Here is a 25,506-nt window from a genome sequence, read left to right as displayed (position 1 = left end):
CTCGTTGTTGCTGTCTCTGTGTGAAGAAACTGTAAGTTTGCTTTTTGCTTCTACTCTGTAATGTTTGGACCTGATGTTCAACTCTCATTCCAGGACAAAATTTATGTGTTTGAAGACAAATCCACGGTATTATAGATTATTGATTGATTGAATCCACACTGATTATCAGTCAGTAACTTAGCACTGAAACATTGGTTACTGTGATGAACAGTTTAAATAGATCTGTATGAAACTTTAGAGCCATCAAACACTAATCATTGGTCTGATAGATGATTGCGCTTCTTTTAACTGGAAAAATTACATAAACTCAGTTTGTTCTAAAAAATGTCAGCGTTCATATATCTGCCTGTGGAGGATTTGACTTGAGTCATAATATGAAGCAAAGTGTTTGGACTCTGCAGCTTTTGTGTTTTTAATAAGTGGATCTCAATTTTCTTTTAGCATTTGAAGCTTTGAACCATTAATAGTTGGTCAGTGTGTGTCTCTTGTGTTTCTAGTTTCTTGTCTTTGGGCTGTTTTGTCTAGGACTTTGAAAATTTGTTCCTTGTGAGTTTTCGGTCTGAATGACGCTACTTGATGTTATACGAGTTACTCATATAAAGTTTAAGATCACCACAAAACACGCAGTCAGATACACAAAAGAACACAAATCAGTCAATTTTTAACCATTAATAGCAATAGCATAATATTTATAATAAACTAAGAATAATTTGTTATAAAGTCCTTCTACATCAGACAGTCAGTGAAGCCAGTTTGTTGGAAATGTTCAGGTGCAAAGATGTAAAACACTTTAACCCTTTAAAGCCGATCGGAGCGGACACGCTCTGTTTTGCGTTACTATTTTTAAATCCCAGTAGCACTGCAACCACGTAAGCTAGCGCAAAAATTTTTTTTGCATATGAAACCAGAGGAGTTGTACTTACATCTTATGCCATCAGCTTGTCCTCGGTCACGGTTTCCTTCCACATGAAGCTTTGTAAAAACTGCATAAAAAGCGCTTGCAGGAACAAAAACATAATATTCCAGAAACACGCTTTGCCGATCCGATCAGCTGTTCAAAACACTTCCTACGTTGGAATAGACGTCAGCGCGAACTTTTGCATTTCCGCCATTACCTGCCCGAAACCGGAAGTGACGTCATTTTCGCGGAAATGTAGTCTTTTTTACCATCAGGGCCTCAGGGCCTATACTGGTCTTTTTAAAAGTTATGTTTGACTTTATGAGTTTCTGTGTCGTTTCTGGGATGCTTAGGACTCATATTGCACTGCTGGAAATATTTTATTTTGATGCATATGCTGCTTTTTTGCAAATTTGCACTATAATATTTATTTTCGTTTTTCCTGCAGTGTATAGAAATTGGTGTATGTCACGGTCCGGGTCAGCGGCCGTGTGAAGAGTGGAAGGAGGACTCAAACGCAGCACTATTTCAGACGTGAAGGGTGATTTATTGACAATACTGAACATAAAGAGGAGATGGCAAACAGAACTAAGGACGAACTAAACTGGGAGAAACTACACAAAGGAGTGGCAAACCTGAACATGAAGGGAGAACAGCAGGGAGAGCACGCAGGGGAATTCACCGGGTATGAACACAGACGACGCGACGAGGAGCAGAGGAAAACACACACTATAAGTACACAGAGAGACACTGGGAAATCACACACAGGTGGGGGATACAGCTGGACCTGATTAACCTGACGAGACAGGGGAACACTAACACCAGGGACCAATAGAGGGAGCACAAACCCAGAACCCAGTACCTAAAATCCCAAAACACAAACCATCCCAAAACAGCCATGAATAATAATGAAAGTAATAACAATAAAGAACACAAACATAAAGTCACTGAGTCATGGTCGCAGGACCATGACAGTGTATTTCAAAAATAAAACTATGAAGACACTCAAAATAAATTTCCTGTGGTGGGAAACTATTTTGTGCAACTTTTGTTGTAGTTACAGTTTTGAGGGATAAGCCTCTTAAATTTCTCTAACTAGAAATATATGTTAAAAAACAAAAACGATTTTCAATTTTTTTGTAGTTTATTGCTATTTTTTGCAATTTATGTAATTACTATGCACTTCATGCATGTATATTATTAAAATTTAGGCTGTAATGGTTGTATTGATGTATAGCAACTTGAAATGCTCCCAAAAATGGCTCTACAACTAGGGTTGCCAACTCCCTGAAAAATAAATAAGGGACACCTCGTGGCCAGGGCCGGGCAACCCAGTTGTCTTCACCCTTCCCAGTGTGGTGAATTTTCTAGCTCTTTTTTTGTGTGTGAAATTTTTTTTTTAACCATTTGACTTGAAGTTGATTTAAGTAGATGCATATTCTATTCTTTGTGATATGAACACATGTGAAACAAATGATCATTTAGACATTTATTTTTAGCTCAAAATGACAATATTAACACAGTAAAACAGGTCTCTTTCTTAAACAGAAGCCTGTCATGCTTAACTTTTGAGAATATAAGTAAATCTTTCTTTAAAAGCACTCTGTCCTGCTTAACTTAAAATAATAGAATATAATAGAACAAAAAATATTCTTGTAACAGTGCACATTTAGTGCATTTAGTACAATTGGCTTCATTTGAGGTATTATTTCAGCTTTTCTAATGCTAATCAGCTGCTCCTGTTTGTAAACCCACTTATTCCCATGATTATGCATCTTAACTCATCATCATTATTCATCTATGTATTACTTTTATGTATTAGTCATCTATTTGTTGTAATCATCTATCCTTGCAGTTGTTTATTACACAAAATAAGTTATATTATCACACTTCTGGCCACATAGCGCTGATATTCACTGCACATGTCCATATTAACTTTTTCCAGCCAGGTGTTTTCCTTTTCCCATTCTTCCCTTTTTCTGAGGGGAACAAACATTGCTGCTCTAATGCTGGGCTTACACTGTGCGGTTTTAGGCCCATTTTGAGCCGATTTTTGAGTCGTGCGACCGTTTTGGTGATCGGACCGATTTTGTCCCATATCGTGCGTCGTGTAACGAGAAGCGATTAACACCTCACGACCAGCTCCCGATCATCAATCGCTCGTGAGGGTGTCACCACAGCCGCTCACACTGCTCACGCGCAAACACATAAACGTCGGGGAAAAAGACGGAGCAGCACGACTGTGCAGCCTGTGATCTGGACACAAGCAATGGAGGCACAACTTGTAGAACTTTGGAAAGCTCATCCGAGCCTTTTCGATGTGGCATCACAAAATTATCACGACCACAACAACCGTGAAAATAGTTGGATTTACATTGCTGCTCAATCACAGCTGCCCCATCAGAGATTTTATTATTTTTTTTTTTTTTACCATCCCAGCCTTGCCGTAATGGTCCATTTGATTCACCTTTTATTGTTTATTTTATTTTCACTTGCTGAATACGGGACAGACTTGACTGGAGGAAAGAAGGGGAGAAAGAAAGAGGGAAAGAGAAACAGCTGAGAAGAGGGACGGGGAGAAGGGCAAAAAACAAAAACCAACAGAATGGGCAGAAAAAAAATGTATATATCGATCACCTGGATCACCTGTTGAGAAAGAAAAAAGAGAACAAGCAGAAGAAAACAAGAGTAATAGAATAAACAACATCACAATGATATATGGGAATATGACAGTAAACACTAAATATTAAACATTATTGTGCAGCACATAAGATCAACAGAACACAGTGTACTTTGAGGTAGGAGCCAAAAAGGGTGTAGTTTGTGGGTGTGATCACCCGTGTGTACACCTGTGAGCATGGACGCACTTGTTTTTAAAAGGTTCCTTCATGTAATAATCTGCTAGAGGGTGTGGGGGGGCCACAGCCCCGTCCTCCAGGGTGTGAAGCAGGTATGGAGGAGATCAAAACTCCAGACATCCAGAGGCCCCCAGAACACAAGAGACCAAGGAAGACCAACAGAGGGGCAGCCGCGCCACTGTCCCAGAAAGAGCTGAGGAGAGTCCCAGATGAGGGCTCACTCAGCAGCCGCGGAGCAGAAGCCAGGGGGAGTTGCAGTGACGTGCCCGTGAGCTCCGCCGGCAGCCAGCTGTGCCTGAGTGACCGAGCCCCAGGCCGAGAGGTCGGGGGCACCCCACCTCCGAAGTGGCCCGAGCGAGCCCCAGGCTCCAGGCCCCGATAAGCGGCCGCCAAGGAGTGAGCCGGTGTGTACCTGGACGCCCACCCCCAGACACAAAGAACCACCAACCCACCGATGTCTGAGGGAGTCCGCCACTGGTAGGGGAAGTGGTGGTGGTGGTGGGGGGAGATAGGCCTTCAAATCTTGGAGGGCCTGAGATGTCCCCATAGAGGTGGCGTCTGATACCCAACCTGACATATAGACACAGACATACAGGCACACACAGATACAAATATCCATTCCCACCCTCATGCGCTCATATGCACTTAGCTGCCCGATCAGTGATTTAGCAAAGTTTATGGTGGTGGTGTGTCTGTGTGAGAGGGAGAGAGAGCGACAGATTTTCTGTTATAACCTTAATTTTATGGACGCACAGTGTGAGCTCTCAGGTCGCATCAGAGCATCAGGCAGTATAGTGTGAGAGTACATCGTGACCTACCAACTTCTAACCCCTGCGAGTCAATCATGCATTGTGAGCCGGAGCTGAATAACGTGACTGAAAAAAATCGCACAGTGTTTGCCCAGCTTTAGGTGTACTGTCGTCCGAGACTTGCACCGCAGTCTCGGCGTTTGTTTCCCTGTTGGCCATGCTTCTTGTTGTGGTCATTTGTTGTCTTGTCTAGTTGTCGGTATTTTCTCCGTAAGCGACCTTTCCTCGACCAATGAGATGAGCGGTAATCTGAATTGTCATAATCGAATTGTCATAAGTGTGCTGTCTGCTCATTGGTCACAAAGCAGGGAATTATGTTTTCAAACAAAGCGTTAATTCCATTAAAAGTTATAGACTACTTTTGACTCTCACTGTATTACGGGACAAAGTGCGTCCCTTATTAGCTCAATATGGGACGTGTACTTTTGTTTCTAAATACAGGATGATTCCGTATTTTAAGGGACGGTTGGCAACCCTATCTACAACATGTAAAAATATAATATAAGCTCTGGCGGACTTGGTTCTATGGTAGGTCTTAAAGGGTTAAATTCATCGTTTTTCCTTAGACTGTTTGAATTCAGTGTGTCAGAGAAACAGAAACATGGAGGTGTGTTCATGACATGACATGAATCCTGATGTCAGAGAGAAACTTTAGATTATTCAGCAGAGCTGATGTGGGACTGAGATCTGCATCAACATGAATGTTACATGTATGAAGTTCACATGTTAAACTACGACAGTCACAGATATCATGTGTGGACATCATGTGATCCTAAAGTGTCTTAGTGGCCATAAAAGAGCTTTAATTCATACTGAGGTCAGAGTTTGCAGTGAGCTGACTGTATCACACTCAGAGCTGTTCGTAATGTTCAGTCATTGTCTTGCGTTTTGTGTTTCGGAATGACTTAAATTTCTAAGTCAGCAGGTGAGATCATGTTTCTGTGATCGCTGCTCTGGATCATGTGACCTTTTTTCTAGGTTACATGATAGGTCAGAGGTCAGCGACTGTAACTCAGTTACTTCTGTTAATGTGAACTCACGGAGTGTTTGTGATTTCAGACTGACTAAAGTCCACAAGAAGATGATGATGGAGAAAGAGGAGGACAGAGCAGAGTCTGCAGGATTCAGCTGTGAAAGTGACGACTCCAGAGTTAATTCTCCAGACTTCAGTACTGAACCTGGACCAACGAGGTCAGAGAGCTGAACTCACTGAGTAACAGAAATAATTCTGCACTGACATTATAATTAGTGTTGATTCTGGTTGAATTTCTGACTGTGTTTGTCAGCTGAGAGGAAATGAAAATGAATTTCTAACAAAACTCAGTTTTGTCCAGTTTTCCTGTAAAAAGTTGAACTCTAATCTAAGAGGACTGTTACTGACAGGAAACAGCTGCATTATCTGCAGTCTGTGTGATCACAGCTGCTTCAATCATGTTTGTGTCTGCAGAGGTCAGAGGTCACAGTCTGCAGGGTCCAGCTGTCCGTCTGTGAGGAGTGACTGGTCCAAACCTGAAAATCCAAACGTCAGTGGTGAACCTGGACCAACGAGGTCAGAGAGCTGTGATGACTCCTTTACATGTTTGTCTTTTCCTGGATAAATATGACCTGAAACATCCTTAGATTGTTACAAAGATTCATTAAAAAGAAAACAATGAAAGAGAAAAGATCAAAATATTATACTTGGTTATTTGCTGTTTGAGGACAGTGATGCTCATGTCTGTGGGGAAAGTGCGTACTGAGCAGTGTTGGGCAAGTTACTTTGAAAAAGTAATTACTTACAGTTACAAGTTACTTCATCAAAAAATTAACTTAGTTAATAACTGAGTTACAAGATTCTAAAAGTAATTACTTGAAAAGTAACTATAGCGTTACTTTAAAAAAACGTTTAACCCTCTGGGGTCCAGGGTGTAATTGGACATTTTTAATGACTTTTGAGTGGTTATATTTATTTATTTATTTTTATTTATCTATATTTCACCTTTAAAAACGTTTTATTTGGCTTGTTTGGTATCATTCTTTTCAGCACAACCTCATGTGTCTGAATTTACAGTTATGTTTTCATTTTGAATCTAGAATCAGACAAAAAACTTAAATACGAATACAAAAAGTTATATTTTTGAATGTGACAACCAAAGCAGCTAAAGCCTGGATCATAATTGCTGCTGTTAATGAGACTGCCATCATGACAACACTGAACAACAGTGGTGTGGATGTTGTGCATAAATCCCACGATACTGATGCTCAGATTTAATCACAGGAAACAAAACCAGATGTTTCCTTCATATTGTAACCTTTGGATTGGACGATGCAGATTCCAATAGAGAATAAATGTTGTTTTTCAGCTGTGAAAAAATAATCAAATTTTCTGGATGGTTTGCTCTGGCAACCATCAAATCTATACTTGTGAATCAGATTGCTAGATGGAGAAGTGTGATTGGTCACTCCGGAGAACACATCTCCGCAGCTCCAGAGTCCAGTGGCCATGTGCTCTACACCACTGGACCATTGTGCTTGGTGATGTCAGGATTGAATGCAGCTGGTTGTCATGGAAACCTATTTCATGAAGCTTTGTTCTTGAACTAATCTGATGGCCAAATGAAGTAGTGATAGGCTCTGCAGAAACTTTGCACTTCAGTATCCACTGACTCCAAAAAAATAATCTCTCCATTGAACATTTCTTGTGATTTCCTGCCTATTTGGAGCTAAAAGAGGCGACCAAACATATGAGATATCAATGGAAAGCCCAGGATATCCTCTATCTAGTACATCAGGATTTAGTATGGCAGCTTGTCTGTGAAGGTTCTCAGTCATCCAGGTCATCGTAGTCAAAGGAGCTTGCAAAGAAAAGCGTCTGGACTTCTTTAAGTTACTTGAAGACGTTTCACCTCGAGAGGTGAAACGTGAAACGTCTTCAAGTAACTTAAAGAAGTCCAGACGCTTTTCTTTGCAAACTCCTTTGACTAGTATGGCAGCTTGAATAACTCAAAAGATATAGATAAAAAAAACAAATGTCCATTACAGATCACATTAATGTATAGGCTGGTTCTCAGAAGGATATTGTGTATATGAAGTAAATGTCAGGAGAAAGCAAGACAGACACAAAGCAAACAAGTAATTGTCGTCAAAGTAACGTAAGAAAATGTTTTAGAAGCACCAAACAAACTCAAACTGACATGAACGATCAACAGTTACAAAAATGTTTAGAGTTGCTGCACAAAGTTGTCACAGGAGATACTGTCAGCAATGTTTCATAAATGTCTTTGATCTCATAGATGTTTCGTACTGCAATGACTGATCTTCTAAAACATGTTTTTTTTTTCTTTACTTCATGGATACAACTCATTCAAAATATATGTAATAATGTTTAAAAATTATGAAAAAAAATTTGAAAAAAAATGATATAATCTTTCATGTTGTCCTTTGAGAATAAGTTTCTAAAATAAAATTTTGAAATCTGTAGTTCTAGTTTAACAGTTGTAGTTTGATAGCAGAGACCAGAGCTCTGAAAATGATTGTGGTGAAGCTTATTCTGAAATATTTAGTATCCTTGAAGATGTCCTGGAGCCTTCATCTCACAGCTGCTGAACAGAGATGTCTAGTCTTATTAGTTTAACTCAGAGAAAAACTTGTCCTGATCAAAATGAGGTTGGGGGGAAAAGAATATGAGAATTACACACCTAACTAATAAATGATTAAATAGATTAAGAGAAGCTACTGGAGCCAGTGTGGACACAGCGGCTGGTCACCAGGAGAACCTGGAGACGCTACAGAAGCTGATCTGTTAATGTTCCCTTTGATTGTTTCCTTTCCTCAGTCTTTCTTTCTTCTCCTCCTTCCTTGGAATTGTTGTGTGGTTTGACATTAGGACCAGTGTGCAGTGTGGGTTTCCCTCAGACTGAGTGGGAGAGGGTTGGCCCACTGCATGACCCCCTGACTCTTACCGAGTCAGCGGTGGGTTGGTTGTAATACTTGAGAGTGGGAACAGCGATCGTCTCCTCTCGCTATGCCAGCCCCTCAATACCAGTTTCTGACCACATTTCTGTTGCATATATGCTAACAATGCTAATGTTAAAGGCTGCATTATCAGAATCAGAATCAGAATACTTTATTGATCCCTGGGGGAAATTATTTTTTGTTACAGTGCTCCATTTTAAACCAACATTAAGACAAGACAGACAATACGCTAACTAAGAATAGTACAATATATACATATATATACATACATACATACATAAGTCACTTATAAATAAATAGTTGGAAAAGAAACATGTGTAGCTGTAGCAGCAAACAGTGTGTTAAGTGGATGCGTTGTACAGGGAGATGGCCACAGGCAGGAAAGATTTCCTGTGTCGTTCAGTGGTGCTTTTCGGTAATCTCAGTCTCCCACTGAACGAGCTCCTGTGACTGACCAACATGTCATGGAGTAGGTGGGAGGTGTTATCCAACATTGTCTTTATCTTGGACAGCATCCGCCTCTCCGACACCACCTTGAGGGAGTCCAGCTCCATCCCCACAACATTGCTGGCCTTACGGATCAGTTTATTAAGTCTGTTGGCATCTGCGACCCTCAGCCTGCTCCCCCAGCATGCAACAGCATAGAGGATCGCACTGGCCACAACAGACTCATAGAAAATCCTCAGCATTTTCTGGCAGATGTTGAAGGACCTCAGTCGCCTCAAAAAATAGAGACGACTCTGGCCCTTCCTGTAAAGTGCTGTGGTGTTTTTAGCCCAGTCCAGTTTATTGTCAATGTGTACTCCAAGGTATTTATAGTCCTCCACAATGTCAACACTGACCCCTGGATTGAAACAGGGGTCAAGTGTTTCCTGGTCTTCCTGAAGTCCACGATCAGTTCCTTGGTCTTTGCCACGTTGAGCTGCAGATGCTCAACCAATGCTCAGCTGTGTTGTTCAATAATAAGAAGCAACAAAGGCAAAGATGTTTGGACTTCTGTTTGATCCTGCAGCTGGAGCAGCTGTCAGAAACCACATCTCTAATGTGGCACCGAGTACAGTCTGACTGACAGCTGGGACACCTTTTACATTCATTCATGTTTTAGCTGCTTAGAGTTTATGCTGGAGGGGTACCTGCTCACCTTGGATATGTTTCTGTAACTAATCAGTTACTTCTGTAAAGTAATCACAATTATTAACTAAACAAAGATAATCTGTATACACTGACTGGAAAACATGAAGGATATAAACAGCACCCTCCAAAGGAAGGCTTTTACTGTGAAGTCTTTGCGGGAAATGTGCAGTCACAGCAAACTGCAAGCAGATTGCTGAATGTTTAATGAGAAAGGCAGACAGAAAATGAGTTCAATAGTGTTGATGAAATCAATGAATCATCACTTTGTTTCCAGATTGAATGCTCTGACCCACAGGACTTCTGCACCATCTTTTAAATTTGGATATTTTGTGCAAAAGTCAGTAAATGATTTTAGTGATAAAGAAATGTGTTCACAGAGAGAGGAAGAACAGTGGCGTTTGTGAGGAGGAGCAGCTGCCCTGCTGTGCTTTGTGCCAGGACGTCCTGAAGGATCCAGTCTGTACCAGCTGTGGACACTGGTTCTGCAGACAGTGCATCTCCTCATACTGGGACCAGTCTGCTTCATCAGGAGACTTCTCCTGTCCCCAGTGTGGAGAAAGATCCAGAACCAGAGCTGGACTGCAGACAGCCAGTCAAAGCAGCTGTGTCCAAAGTAAGACTAAACATCTGTCTGCTGATGGACTCGTTTCTGAAAACTGGACTTTTTGTTGTGTTGTTCACACATTGAAGAGTTTTCTTTCTGTTTTTCTTTCTTTCAGCAGTTGTTGGTCTGCAGGAGCTTTTAGATGAACATAAGATCAGTCTGAGGAGGAGATGTGAACGTGTGGCAGAAGGATGTGATGAAACAGGAAGTAGAACCCTCCTCAACAGGATCTATACTGAGTTCCACATCACAGAGGGACAGAGTGAAGAGGTTCATACCCAACATGAGGTGAGGCAGCTGGAGACAGCTTCCAAGATGGACGCCCTCCATGGCATTCCAATCAGGTGCCAGGACATCTTTAAAGCCTTACCTGACCAACAGAGACCCATCCCCATCAGAGTGGTTCTGACTAACGGCGTGGCTGGTGTTGGAAAAACCTTCTCAGTGCAGAAGTTCACTCTGGACTGGGCAGAGGGCTTGGAGAACCAACATGTCAGTGTGGTGGTTCTGCTTTCATTTAGGGAGCTGAACCTGATCAGAGATGAGCAGTACAGTCTTCTGGAGCTGATCCATGTTTTCCATCCAACATTACAGAAGGTCACAGCAGAGAAGCTGGCTGTCTGTCAGCTTTTGTTCATCTTTGACGGCCTGGATGAAAGCAGACTTTCATTGGATTTCACCAACAGGAAGCTGCTGTCTGATGTTACACAGAAGTCATCAGTCAGCCAGCTGTTGACAAACCTCATCCAGGGGAATCTGCTTCCCTCGGCTCTCGTCTGGATAACTTCCCGACCTGCAGCAGCCAATCAGATCCCTCCTACATGTGTTGACAGGATAACAGAACTACGAGGCTTCACTGACGCCCAGAAGGAGGAGTACTTCAGGAGGAGATTCAGTGATGAAGAGCTGTCCAGCAGAATTATCTCCCATATGAAGACATCCAGGAGCCTCCACATCATGTGTAGAATCCCAGTGTTCTGCTGGATCACTGCTACAGTTCTGGAGCACATGTTGACTACAGAGGAGAGAGGAGAGCTGCCCAAGACCGTGACTGACTTGTACTCACACTTCCTGCTGGTTCAGACAAAGAGGAAGAAGAACAAGTACGATGAGGGACATGAGACAAGTCCACAGGAGCTGACGGAGGCTGACAGGGAAGTTCTTCTGAAGCTGGGGAGGCTGGCGTTTGAACATCTGGAGAAAGGAAATATGTTCTACCAAGAAGACCTGGAACAGTGTGGTCTGGGTGTCACAGAGGGCTCGGTGTACTCAAGAGTTTGTACAGAGATCTTCAAACGAGAGTGTGTGATCTTCCACAAACCAATCTACTGCTTTGTTCATCTAAGCATTCAGGAGTTTCTGGCTGCAGTCTACATGTTCCACTGTTTCACCAACAGGAAGACAGAGGTGGTGGAGAACTTCTTATGTCCCCAGGTGGGAAACTTCATCTGGGATGAGGAGGAAGAGTATGAAGATGATGATAGTGATACTGATAATTATAGTGATGATGAAGGATTGGTGAATGATTACGTGGATCCAAGAGAGGTCTGGGACCAGAGCACTATGATGAGAATGCAGATGATTTACTTCCAAAAGATAACTTCTATGACCAAGAAGCTTTTTGGAAGGGATCTCCGATCATACGATGCATTTCTGAACAGAGTCATGGAGAAATTCCTCCAGAGTAAAAATGGCCACCTGGACCTGTTTGTTCGCTTCCTTCATGGCCTCTCTCTGGAGTCCAACCAGAGACTCTTAGGAGGTCTGCTGGGTCAAACAGTGATCAGTACAGAAATCATCCAGAGAGTCATCAACAACCTGAAGATGATGAACAGTGATAACATGTATCCTGATAGAAGCATCAACATCTTCCACTGTCTGATGGAGATGAACGACCTCTCAGTACATCTGGAGATACAAGAGTTCCTGAAGTCAGAGAACAGATCAGAGAAGAAACTCTCTGAGATCCAGTGCTCAGCTCTGGCCTTCATGCTGCAGATGTCAGAGGTGGTTCTGGATGAGTTTGACCTTCGGAGGTACAACATATCAGAGCAGGGACAACTGAGACTGATTCCAGCTGTGAGGAACTGCCAAAAGGCTCGGTGAGTCCAGATGTGATCATTAACACACTTTATTAGTGTAGATTAGTAGTTTAGTTCTTCAGATGTACACAGTAACTCTCATTAGTTGGAGTTTCTCAGATAAAATTATATTTTCTGTTTATCAGGAAATGTGTATGTGCATTATCCTGCATTGGTAGTCATATGCTGTGTATTGTAGACTCACTTCTACATGTAGTTCATGTGTTGTGTCATTTGGGGGCAGTATTTTAAATCTGCGGCTGCTGTTGTTGGTCATTCAGACGCTCCTGTTATAGAGAAGACAGAAATAAGAATCTTTGTAGTGAAATGAACTATAATGTTAAAAATCGTGACAGAGAAAAAAAAAGAAAGATAAAATGAGCTAATCATTTCTTTTTTTAGTTCACTTGAAATCAGATATGATATCAGCAGCTCTGAGTTCAGTTGTCATTATTGTCCAGTGATGAGATTTCTGCTCCGTTTGGTAACAGTTACCACATTTTTCCTGCATGTCAAATTGAACAGTCGTACCTGACAGCAGCAGGTAGCAAACAAAGATCAGCTTTCTCCGCTGGAACTCTTCACTGAGCTGAACTCATTCAAAATGTTCTGGAGTCAGATTCAAAACAGGAAACAGTCCAAATGTCTGACTTTGGATCAGATCTGACTGACAGACCGTGAACATTATGGAAGCCTTAAAGTGATGCCATCTTCCCTCCTTCATCTGCACATTAAAGCCAAACAAAAATGCTCATTAAAAGTCTGCAGGTCTGAGAGAGACTGAGTCATTGTGTCATGTCAAACACAGTAAGAGGAGCTGAAGCACAGATGTAAAGAGCAGACGTTCATCAGATTGTGACGTCACTCCGTTTTGTCTTCATGTACATTCAGTCTATTTATAATGCAGAATTTCCTCTTTTATAATAACACATTTTATATTTTCTAATCACAGACTGACTCAGTGTCGACTCTCAGAGACTCAGTGTGAAGTTGTGGCCTCTGCTCTGAAATCCAACCCCTCCCATCTGACACAACTGGACATGAGTTTAAATGACCTGACGTTTTCAGCAGTGAAGCTTCTCTGTGCTGGACTGGAGAGTCCCAACTGTCGACTCAAGACTCTGAGGTGAGTTCACTGACAGCAGATGTTCTTGTTTTTCTATATTTCAGATCTTTGATTGATGTTCATAAATGTTCAGGATGTTGTCATGTAATTAATATACTCTTAGTGCTTGTTTTCTGATTATATTGTTTTTATGTACTTTAATAATGAAGGGTTGTAAAGCAAGGCCACTTGTGACTCACAAACTAAGTGCTCAGCCAGACTGAAAAACAGGAAGTTAGTATAGAGCTATACTAGCATATTAATAAATACAGGAAGCCAGACAAAAAAGAGGAACTTGTACCATATAAGCAGTGTTTGTATCATCATCATCATCATCATCATTGTTTATTTATATAGTACTTTAAAAACACGCAAGGATGACCAAAGTACTGAACAATAGAAACATAATAGTTACCATAAGAATAATAAATACGATAAAATAATGAATAAGCAAAAACAATAAAATACAAGTTAGTCAACCACAGAGTCAAAAGCCAGTGAATACAAATGTGTTTTCAATCTGGATTTAAAAACCATCACTGATGTCGATTGCCTAATGTGAAGAGGAAGATTATTCGAAAGCGTAGGAGCCACAATGGAGAACGCTTGGTTTCCTCTCAGTTTCAGCCGTGATTTGGGGACTGAGAGCAACAGCTGCTCAGCTGACCGGAGTGAACGAGTGGGGACATAGGGCTTCAGCAAATCAGACAGATACACAGGTGCCAGACCAATTAAAGATTTAAAAACCAATAAAAGAACTTTAAGATGAATCCTAAATTGAATTGGAAAGCCAGTGCAAGGAGGCCAGGACCGGAGTAATGTGCTCAAATTTCCTTTTACTAGATAAAAACCGTGCCGCAGCATTTTGTACTAGTTGCAGGCGTGTCAGAGTTTCCGGTCCAACCCTTATTAAAAGGGAGTTACCATAATCCAAGCGTGAGGTTATAAAAGCGTGGATAACAGTCTCTTGGAAAGAAAAGGGTTTAACCTTCGACGAGACGCCTGAGTTGGTAGAATGACGATTCACCACTCATTCACATGGCCATCAAAGGGTAAGTGCAGAGTCGATTTTTAACCGAAGATTGGTAATCGAGCTCTTCAGGTAAGGGGTCAGAGCAGCAAGGTCAACATCAGGGATGTCAGAGAAACGATTCGGGCCAAACAGAATTGCTTCCGTTCTACGTTCATTAAAATTTAAAAAGTTTTGAGCCATCCATGACTTAACATCACTAAGCATATAGATGAAATGCAACTTTGTGTTTACGAAAGATCGCACCCAGTGGCAGGAGATATAATGAAAACAGTAATGGCCCAAGAATAGATCCCTGTGGTACACCCCATGACAGAGGGGCCACAGAGGACGATGACGAGCCCAACTTAACACAGAAGCTCCTGTTTGAGAGATATGATTTTATTCACAGGAGTGCCAAGCCAGAAAGGCCCACACAATGCTGTAATCAAGAGATCAGAAGGTCGTGATCCACTGTGTCAAATGCAGCAGTCATATCTAGTAGTATAAGCACTACGTGTTTACCACAGTCCGTCGCTACCAGGATATCGTTTATAACCTTTATGAGAGCTGTCTCTGTGCTATCAAATGGCCTAAAGCCGGACTAAAAAAATTCAAACATTTGAGAGTTGTTTAGATAATCCATCAGCTGAGTGTGAACAACCTTTCCCAAGATCTTACTCAGAAAAGGAAGTTTAGAGATGGGTCTAAAATTTGACATTACTGAAATATCTGAGCCTGGCTTAAGGGATAAATAATTGCATGCTTAAACTCACTTGGTACTTGACATGACAAGAGGCTGGTATTGATTATGTTCAGAATATGTGGTCCAACAGTAGGAAACACCTCTTTCAGAAAACGGGGATGAACGACATCATTCGGAGAACCGCATGGTTTAGCAGTTAACACAAGCTTCTCTAGTTCAGGTAGAACAATTGGTTGGAAAGCAATAAGAAAATTTAAACAGGGAACATGCACAGCCGGGCCAACAGAAGATAAAGTTATTACACCTCAGAAGATTGCAAAAGAACATGATCCTGTGCATTCAGTACAGAATTAATGGTATTATACAGAACACGAGGGTTATGTGAATTAACAGCAATAAGTTGTGAAAAATAGGAGTTTTTGGCAGTCTTTACTGCCCTCTGATAAGCTTTCCAGCTCGTCTTAAGAGCTTCCAGAGAAACGTAGAGCATGTCCTTTTTCCATCGTCTTTCACATCTCCTACATTCTCTTCTAATGGCTCGAGTAAAATCGGTTAGCCAAGGGCTGGACTTGGGTTTACACTGCCTGAGTCTTAGAGGTGCAACAACATCAAAGGCAGATTTACAAACAGAGTCCAGGTGAGATAGTAATCCATTTACGGAGGATGACTCAGAGGGACTGGACACAAGTTGTTCAAATAGTGTTGGAAAATCCTCAGCAGTATCTGAGCCGAAGGCACGATAGCATCGCATAGGTGCAGCCGGTTTAACAACAGGACTAAGAGGAACAACGTCAAATAGAATGGGCATATGGTCAGAGAATACAGCATGCGCCACATGTAAGATACAGACAGATAATCCATATGATAACTCCAAATCACAGTCAGCGAGAAACTCTGAAAACTCAGATAAAAACTCCTTGTTATATTTAGGAGGCCGATAAACTATTGCACACAGCAATGAAGGCGAGTGGCCCAGTTCACACAGGCAAAGTTCAAAGCTGGTGTGATGTGTCCATGAGGATAGTTGCTTAAACTCAAAGTGTGATTTTAAAAAAACAGCTAACCCCCCGCCATGACCAGAAGCTCTTGGAGCACTAAAATAAGCACAGCCAGCGGGCAGCAGTTCAGAAAAAACGCTTAACTCACCGGGTGAACTCTAGGTTTCAGTCAAACAGAGGAAATCCAATGCATGGGAAGAAAAGAAATCCTTCAGGATGAAGGTCTTATTCGCCACCGATCTGGCATTTATTAACCCAACCTGAGGGGAGCTGGAAGACATGTCAGTGAAATTAAGAGTCAGGGGATGAGGGGAATGACCCGCCAATTTCCAGAGGCGAGGTCACTGAGGCAGTTAAACAACTCCTTGGTGGCAGAGCCCCTGGTGTTGATGAGGTCCGCCCCGAGTTCCTGAAGGCTCTGGATGTTGCAGGGCTGTTCTGGTTGACACGCCTCTACGATGTTGCATGGAGATCAAGGGCAGTACCCCTGGGCACCCCGGCGTGGTGGTCCCCATCTTTAAGAAGGGGGACTGGAGGGTGTGTTCCAACTACAGGGGGATCACACTCCTCAGCCTCCCTGGGAAAGTCTATTCCAGGGTGCTGGAAAGAGGAGTTCGTCCGCTAGTCGAACCTCGAATACAGGAACAACAATGCGGTTTTCGTCCTGGTCGCGGAACACTGGATGATAGGTGTCAATAGGAAATTGTACATAAAAGTCAGTATAATCTTTTAATTATATAAGTTTGTATATGGTAGAATACTGCATGTAATCATTAGTGTCTAGTTGGTGACATAGTGAAAGAATGTCTAATCCTAGGGGGCCTGTAACACTTCAAGGTGTTTTAGTGTCCGCCCCCACATCCTGGGAGCATGGGGAGAGGTTGCACCTTGTTTTATTGTTTTATTGTTTTAACATAGCTATGTCTGTTTTAGTCTAAGTGCCTTTTGTTTAGATGAACTGCTGGACTTCTTCACTGTGTTACCCAGGGTGAACCATCTAGGGTGAGGGGGAGACTACCCTCTTCCTGACCAAGGATGTTTCCTTTTGTGCTTTTATGTTATATGACCCTTTGATCAGCAGCACCACACACACACACACACACACACACACACACACACACACACACACACACACACACACACACACACACACACACACACACACACACACGTACACCTCCACATTCTAATGTAAAGAACAAACGCTCACTGAAGTATAAATAAAGGCCGGGGCAGTTCCTCAGCACGAGTCTCAGTTCTGGAGGCTGCCCTTGCTAGCAAGAAGTTCTGTGTGTTTCTCTTCTCTGAGTCTTTACTGAAGAAGTGTTTTAGAATAAATTTCTTAACAATAGGTTTGTAGTGTAACAAGTGTCACCTGGCAGTTTGTTGCTTTCTGCCAGGTGATTGGCTGAAGAGCTGTGAAAAGGTAGTGGGTGTGTGGGGTGAAGTGAGCGCTCTTCTGTGGAAAAAACCAGAGGCAATTAATTCACTCAGGTGCGAGTGGGTATACTGTCGGTAAGAGACTTTTGCCATTTTTGTTTGGATCGTTTGCTATTGCATGTGCCTATTTTTAATGTGTCATTGGACTTTTTTAGTGTGACCACGAATTTTAATAGAAGAATTGATCAAGCCCTAGATCGACTGCGCGCAGGGAAACTGATCAATATTGTAGGTATATTGAGTGTTTGTTTTAGCTTCATGATTTTGAATGGTTTTATAAAATTGCTATTTTATTGGGTAATATTTTAATTGATAATGTTGTTTGTTTTTCAGCTGTGCTGTCTCTGCTGTCCTTTTTTTGTTCTTTTGATTGATTTGTAATTTTGTTTTGGTTAGTCCGTCCAGCCGTAAAGGCGGTTATTGATTGAGAGTAAGTTGTGTAAGGGCGGACTAACCTCCCTTTTGTTTTTTTTTGTTTAATTGTTTGTGCCACTTCCCTTTTTCTCCCAGATCACAGGCCATACATAGCACTGATTCCCAGCTGCGCTGAGACCCGAATTGTTTGCAGTGTGTGCCACGATTGCAGGGTGCATGGGAGTTTGCCCAACCAGTCTACATATATTTTGTGGACTTGGAGAAGGCATTCGGCCGTGTCTCTTGGGGTGTCCTGTGGGAGGTACTGCGGGAGTATGGGGTGTCTGGCCCATTGCTACAGTCCATTCGATCCCTATACAACCGTTGCAAGAGCTTGGTTTGCATTGCTGGTAATAAGTCAGACTCATTTCCGGTGGGTGATGTGCTCCCCCAAGGCTGCCCTTTGTCACCGATTCTGTTCATAATCTTTCACTTTGGTAGCTTCAGAATCTCATCTCTACTTTTTGCGAATGATTTGGTTATGTTGGCTTCATCAAGTGAAGGCCTCCAGCTCGCACTGGAACGGTTCGCAGCCGAATGTGAAGCAGCGGGAATGAGGATCAGCACCTCCAAATCTGAGGCCATGGTTCTCAGCCGAAAAAGGGTGGAGTGCCCACTCCGTGTCGGGGATGAGTTCCTGCCCCAAGTGGAGGAGTTCAAGTATCTCTGGGTCTTTTCCGTGAGTGATGGGAGAAGGGAGCCAGAGATTGACAGACGGATTGGGGCTGCGGCTGCAGTAATGTGGACGCTGCACCGGTCTGTCATGGGGAAGAGGGAGCTGAGTGTAAAAGCGATGTTCAGGAGCTGTGTGTAGTGACCGAAAGAACAAGATTGCAGGTACAAGCGGCGGAAATGAGCTTCCTCCAAAGGGTGGCTGGCCTCTCCCTTAGAGATAGGGTGAGAAGTTCTGCCATCCGGGAGAGGCTCAGAGTAGAGCCGCTGCTCCTCCACATCGAAAGGAGCCAGTTGACATCTGACAAAGATGCCTCCTGGGCGCCTCCTAGGTGAGGTGTTGGTGAGATGAGGCATGTCCCACCGGGAGGAGGCCCCGGGGCAGACCCAGGACACACTGGAGAGATTATACCTCTCGGCTGGCCTGGGAACGCCTTGGTGTTCGCCCGGATAAGCTGGAGGAGGTGGCTGGTGAGAGGGAGGTCTGGGCATCTCTGCTTAGGCTGCTGTCCCCACGATCCGGCCCCGGATAAAGCGGATGAGGATGGATGGAATTATAAATGTTTTGACCACTATGAGTAGGGTTTTCTCTGTTCTATCATGGCGATTAAAGAATAGGGTTTTAATAATGTGTCTGAAGATAAATGTGAAGAAATTTGAGTCCTTTCAGAAATGTTGTGTCTTTCCAAATAACTGAACAACAGTTTTTCCTTTTTGCTCCAAATAGAAGTGACATACTTGATCAGGGTTCATTTAAAGGCTGACAGAAGCGGGGTGGTGATGGAGAGATGTTTGACAGGACAGTTTTTCAGCCTCCACAGGTTCATGTTGTGCTCCATCAGTCAGTGAAGATCAGGTCAGTACTGATGAGGCTGTAGAGTGTGTGAGTGATGAGAGTGAGGCTGCTGAAGATCTGATGATAGCAGATAAAAACCGGCTGCAGAGACTTTGAGCTTCTGTGGAAGCAGAGAGAGAGAAAAGAAAGACATGAATGTCAAAGCTAACAAAGGTGAAGTTTGGAGCTGTGATGATGTTCATGGTATCAGAAGCTGATATGGCTGCTTAAGACAACCCAGGTTAGGTGTGTGTTAAAGCAGAGGAACACAGTGCAGCCTAACACAGGCCCAAACATGACAACAAAGCAGGATTCAGGCTCTGTGAAACGATTTCAAACAGAAGCTGGAGAAGAGAAAGGACTCTGTTGGAATGACTACAGAAAGAAGGCAGCCGAGACCAGTGTTTCCATGGAGCCCAGTCTAACATTCATTTATACACTAACGCACAGAAGTGAATGGAAAATGAATCCCTAGTTTCAAATGTAGAAATAGTTCTCAGTTCATTTACAGAGTTTAATACAGTTCATGATCAAATAAGAAATGTTCCAAACAGCAGCTGAGAAGAAATCTTCATCAAAAAGTTGAATCCAATTCCAATAGTTTGAGATGCATTTGAATGCAGCGTGAGCAGTTCACTGCCTAACCCCATAAAGACTGCCGGTCTGAATTTTTCTTTATTTCTATTGGCTGTCAGTGAGATTTGTGATGGACCCTCGCCACCTGAGTTTGAATGATCAGCTTCTTTTCCTTCTTCAATAATTAGTCATACAGGACACACAGTGTGTCTACAGAAAAGCTGAAATCATTATGGAGGCATCACTGGAATATGGTAATGAAATAAAGCAGTTTGAGCTTTTTCATGAGTGGAAATTCATTGTGATTGTGAGCTGCTACAGCCTCCAGATTAGCCAGCAGCTGATCCTGCTCAACATTTTCTCACCAACTTTAATGGAAGTGTGATGTTTTCAGCTGGAGTGATGGTGAGGGTGGCCTCCCTCTCCTCTCCCTCTCCTCTTCTCTTCTTCTTCCTCTTTCATTTGTAAAGCCACTTCTGCTGCTTTTATTCATTTGGAAGTCACATAGCTGAGTTTGGGAGATGGTAACATATTGAAAAAAATCACATTTGAATTTCCAATAAAGGACTCCACAGCGTTGAGTAAAAATAATGACAGTAGATGTTTATGTGAAAGCAATAGAAACAAATTTGTGTCTGATGTTCTTTCACTGTTGCACTTTGGTCTTGTTAAGGGTTCAATATTGAGGACGAGAGTATAAACAACCATGGTCCAGAAGAGCTTGGTCAAACAATTGATTTTAATGAACACACGTGGTGAGATGTACACTGCATAACATCAGCTGTAGATCTCCCCCCAAAAAGACACTTCAGATTGCTTTTGATTCATCAGGGTTAACGTAGTTTCACTTCCTGGATGCAAAGCATGCTCTGCAAACCTACAGTTTCCTGTCAAGATTTTTAGGCCCAGACTATACTCAGAGTTGGGCCTTTCTTTTATAATGCAATATAATCTGCATATAAACATTTAAGATTATGAAAAGTATTCAAAAGCATTTAAGATTATAGATTCAACTCAACAGTTTAAAGTGGTTATAACTGCACCTGTAATAAAGGCTAATTGGGTACCAATATGTTTAAACATCTGAATACAATATCAATGCTGTAGATTATATTATTAATGCAAGGGTAATGATAATGATTATGAACAGTAGCAGGAAAATATTTCTCTAATCTCCACAGTCTCTATGTGCAGCTGGCTGTGAGACCAGTGCTCAGGGACCGTCTACAGTGTTGTTAGTCCAGGTCAGAAGATGACTTGTTGGAATGAAAAGGAGCTTGTAGTTTGTCTACTTTAATGATGTGACTGGAAAAAGGTGTTGGACTTAAAATATGTCCATTTCTTCCTAACTTTACTTTTAAAGGTGAAGCCATGTGGTTCCTGGAATGAAAAACACGACTTTTTCATGTTTTTTGTGATAAATTTAGGACTTTAATTTGAAAATGCAGAGATTTATCTTTTGTTGTGTTTGTTTGAAGGTGCTTCTTGTTGGCTTCAGCTTTTTTGAGTTTCCATTTTCTAAACTTCTACATTTTGAACCTTCTTCAGCTCTGAACAGATGATGAAACACTGAATGATTTCAAGCACATACTTTGTCTAATAAACTAACATTTATTCTTCATACAGACTGGGGAGCTGTGGTTTGTCAAAGATCAGCTGTGATTATCTGGCAGCAGCGCTGAAGTCTAACCCCTCCCATCTGAGAGAGCTGGACCTTAGAAACAACAACTTGCAGGATTCAGGAGTGAAGCAGCTGTGTGGTTTTCTGGAAAGTCCAGGATGTAGACTTGAAATTGTGAGGTCAGTCACCATGTTTGTATGTAGTACACTTAACCTGTGTTTCCATATGCTAGGAACTTCCTGTTGTTCTAAGGAGGACTGGAAAATGTGTGAAAATCTCCCAGTCAGTTCACAGCACACTTCAATCATTTTCCTCCCATGTCTTATGCTGATTCAGTGTCACATTCATCTTTGGTCCTTGTTCTGCATCCCCACCATGGACTTCATTCCTTTCCAAGCCAGCCTTGAGTGTCCTTTATTCAGCTCATCCTCTGCTTTACTTTTAAATAATAATTTTGTGAATTTTAGTGATCCCTGTGGGGAAATATGTATGAAGCAGTGGGGAGCCACTAAGTAGGCACAGCGGGAGCAGTGAGTGCAGACGGTACCTTGTTCATGGGTACCTCAGGGTAGCCATTCAATGGATTCAAACAACCAACCTTCCGACAATGGAGCAATAACCTTGTCTACTGAGCTATCCCTGCCCCCCTTTTAGCTGCTTTATCTCTCTTTGAACAAGTTTATGTGCCTCAATCTTTTTCTTCTCTCCCTCATAACAAGACAGCTTCTTCTGCCTGAGAACATGTTGGAGTGATTTACTAATCCATGGCTGCTTATTGGGAAAATACTTCCTGTTTCCAAAGTAATCCCCATTTTTCCCCAGAAAGAAATGTAAGTAGAAATCGATGATCTAAGTGAGAACATGAGCCTTTAAAAAGTCCCAGTGGGTGCAGTCAAAGCGGTCCCTCAGTCCCAGTATAGAGTCTTTGGTCCAGACTGGAACAACTGTGTGCCCAGTTTGAGCTCTCTTCAGTCCTGTGATCTGACAGACCCAGAGGGGCCATCGCATCACATTTAGAAGCTCCCCTAATGGAGCGACTACACACGTCTAATACTTAGTCTGTCTTGTTGGATCAACTGGAAGAAATGATTCAAGGACTTAGTCACAGAACAGAGATTTAAATCTCCAAACTCAAACTGGCGGCATCGGGGCATATAGTCTGAAAACTCTGCACAGTTTCCTGTTTGAAGCTGCTTCCTGTTGGCTTCAGCTGTTTGGAGTTTCCATTTTCTAAACTTCTACATTCTGAACCTTCTTCAGCTCTGAACAGATGATGAAACACTGAATGATTTCAAGCTCACACTTTGTCTAATAAACTTACATCTTTCATTCTTTATACAGATTGAGAAGCTGTGGTTTGTCGAAGATCAGCTGTGATTATCTGGCAGCAGCGCTGAAGTCTAACCCCTCCCATCTGAGAGAGCTAAACCTGTGGTTAAACAAGCTGCAGGATCCAGATGTGAAGCAGCTGTGTGACCTTCAGCAGAGTCCAGACTGCAGACTGGAGACTCTGAGGTCAGTAGCTTATTGATTGGAAACAAACACTTCCTGTTTCTGCCTTAATGGTCACTATAGTAACGGCTGACACACTCTGATCAAACACTGTCAACAGCCAATCAGCTCTCTGAAAAAAGCAGCACACAGACCAATGGCTGCATTCATTTCCAAGTTTAAAGCAGTGAAGAACACAGTCTGTAGGTGAGGAAGAATTTAGTGAGAGCAGATGTTTGGATGGAATTCCTCCAGTTAACAGCTGGAACCGTCCATCTGGATTGTTGGGGTTCCTTAAGAGCTCAGAGTTGAAAGACCAAGGCTATTGTGTTTTTACAATAACCTTGGTCAGACTGCTATACAAAACATAGAATACAAATGTTTCATACAGCATTTGTATTCTATTTTTATCCTATTGTATATAATATTTTATTTTGTTTTATTGTATATAGTATTTTATTTTATTGTATTATGTAAATTTGTGTACATTATCTTATTCTTATTCTATTCCAGTGTTCTCTAATTTTTGCTATATAATTTTGCACTGTCCACTTTCTATTGTAACAAAATAAATTTTCAACTTGTAGGACTAGTAAAGGTTATCTTATCTTATCTTGTCTTATCTTATTCTAATGAATGAAAGTCCAAAAAACATAGAAGTGAGAAAAATTTTCATTAACTTCAATAAAAATCCAAAGATTAGAAAAAGTGAAGCAACAATGAGTCCTAGTACAGTCCCAGCACTGAAGTCCCTGCTGCTCTTTATACTGGATGTGCTGCATCACTGACTGACAGCTGATGAAGAGTCTCTAAAAACACTCGTTTATCTCCTCTGCTCTTCCTTCTTCTCTCTGCAGGTGGAGCTGATGATGGTAAACAGGACGGTGAGAGAGGATGAGCTGTGTCCCGATTTGATTTTTTATTTGTATTTTTTAATGAAATATATGACATATACTCTCATATATACTATGTAATCATATATACTTGTATACACCATACATATACATACACCTGAGTGTTTTATATGATGGAATCACTGAGCATTTAACCTACATGCTGAAATCACAAGACCCAAAGGTCAAATATGGAAGTCCTAGTACAATAATATTTGACCCAAAGGTCAAATATTATCTACAATTATATTAATAAAACTTTATGCCATTTGCTTTGTGAACACATGTTGATCAATACTGTTTGAAACAATGTCTTAAGGCCAGCAGTGACTAGCCCAAACATGGGGTTAATTCAACTTGCCAATGCTAAAGTATGGGACCTCTTTTCTCTGCTCTCTTTTGTGCTTATCTATTTTAGCCCCACTGGGTATGCACCTGGGGTGCTGTTTTCTCACCTCAACCACCAGTAGGTGAGAAAATTTCTTTCTTAGCATAGATAGCAGTTTACTTCAGGTAAGCGCACCTAACAAAATTGTCGAATTGATTAACTTGAATTGACACTGCAACCTTCCACGCCATTCAAGTCACCATGTGTCCACCCAACGCATAGTTACGTTTGTCAGGAGGTGCACGTCAGGTCACGTGGAAGGTTACGGCGTAAGTTACTCAGATTACTCACAGAAGTCTAAATCAACCTTCAGTCTGAGTCGAGTCAGCCGAGGTTCAGAACAGTGGATCCTCACATCCCTCATTCAGAGACTTCCTCAGGTATTTGTGTGAGTACAGAGAGACACAGCTCTGCTTTATTCATAATTACTAGTCAATAAATGGGCCTACAATCATTTTATAGCACAATCAAATGTAGGAGTGTCATGTGACCTGGGGGAGAAAGATATAGAAGTCCTCCCTGACTGCGTCTACATCACAGCTCAGAGGTTCAAAGGTCTTAATGTCCAGCTTTATGTGATTAAATATGATCAGAGTGCTGAAACAGAACTTTTCTCTGTTTCCTAATAATAAAGAATTTTTATTGTTAATCAAAGATAAATGAGTCCTTTGTGAGAGGAGCAGGTCAGCAGGTTGGATCTAAGGTTCATGTTGAAGACTCCAGCAGAGACACTAGGGGAACCTCAGTCCAACCTGTGAACCTGTCAACTGATTGTGTGATTTTTGGCTTCATCTGCTCATTGTTGCTGTGTTAGATGGTTCATTCAGTAGGATTTGGATGACATCACACTTCCACTGGAGGCCCAGCTGCTCTCCTGCTGGGGGATTATCATGAACACAGAACTCGGGGATAAGAGCATCTTTAGGCCTGGCTGACCTCTCCTCACCAAAGAGAAGAACAAACTCAGAGTAGCTTAGTTACATCAGTAGAGTTTAAGTCATCTGATTATTATTATTTGAT

The 25,506-nt window shown here is 41.9% G+C and overlaps 1 protein-coding gene and 1 long non-coding RNA gene across 3 annotated transcripts; both read left to right on the top strand.

Moving 5' to 3' along the window:
* LOC113017344 (NACHT, LRR and PYD domains-containing protein 12-like) lies at positions 1 to 25,441 on the top strand. Its single transcript, XM_026160501.1, has 9 exons — positions 1 to 31; positions 5,625 to 5,756; positions 6,013 to 6,114; positions 10,031 to 10,266; positions 10,373 to 12,359; positions 13,291 to 13,464; positions 21,720 to 21,893; positions 23,056 to 23,229; positions 24,063 to 25,441. Exons 2-9 carry the CDS (start codon positions 5,647 to 5,649, stop codon positions 24,070 to 24,072), a joined length of 2,967 nt encoding a protein of 988 aa, XP_026016286.1. The 5' UTR covers positions 1 to 31; positions 5,625 to 5,646; the 3' UTR covers positions 24,073 to 25,441.
* LOC113017345 (uncharacterized) lies at positions 17,611 to 18,176 on the top strand. 2 transcript variants are annotated; one of them, XR_003271457.1, is made up of 3 exons: positions 17,611 to 17,671; positions 17,752 to 17,824; positions 18,107 to 18,176. It is a non-coding gene; the product is annotated as an uncharacterized LOC113017345 (long non-coding RNA). The 2 variants fall into 2 exon arrangements; XR_003271458.1 differs by lacking the exon at positions 18,107 to 18,176 and adding an exon at positions 17,930 to 17,956.
* Positions 25,442 to 25,506: the final 65 nt, after the last annotated feature.

The sequence above is a fragment of the Astatotilapia calliptera genome, unplaced genomic scaffold, assembly GCF_900246225.1.
Source record: "Astatotilapia calliptera unplaced genomic scaffold, fAstCal1.2 U_scaffold_108, whole genome shotgun sequence".
NCBI classification, from domain to species: domain Eukaryota; kingdom Metazoa; phylum Chordata; class Actinopteri; order Cichliformes; family Cichlidae; genus Astatotilapia; species Astatotilapia calliptera.
This window is presented reverse-complemented; position numbering and strand designations above follow the sequence as displayed.

What these genes read in the sequence shown, in the direction of transcription:
- LOC113017344 (XM_026160501.1), top strand. Translation starts at nt 5,647, where the DNA reads ATGATGATGGAGAAAGAGGAGGACAGAGCAGAGTCTGCAGGATTCAGC. An exon ending in ACTGAACCTGGACCAACGAG is followed by an intron (nt 5,757 to 6,012) that starts GTCAGAGAGCTG and finishes TTGTGTCTGCAG; the next exon opens with AGGTCAGAGGTCACAGTCTG. An exon ending in AGGAACTGCCAAAAGGCTCG is followed by an intron (nt 12,360 to 13,290) that starts GTGAGTCCAGAT and finishes TTCTAATCACAG; the next exon opens with ACTGACTCAGTGTCGACTCT.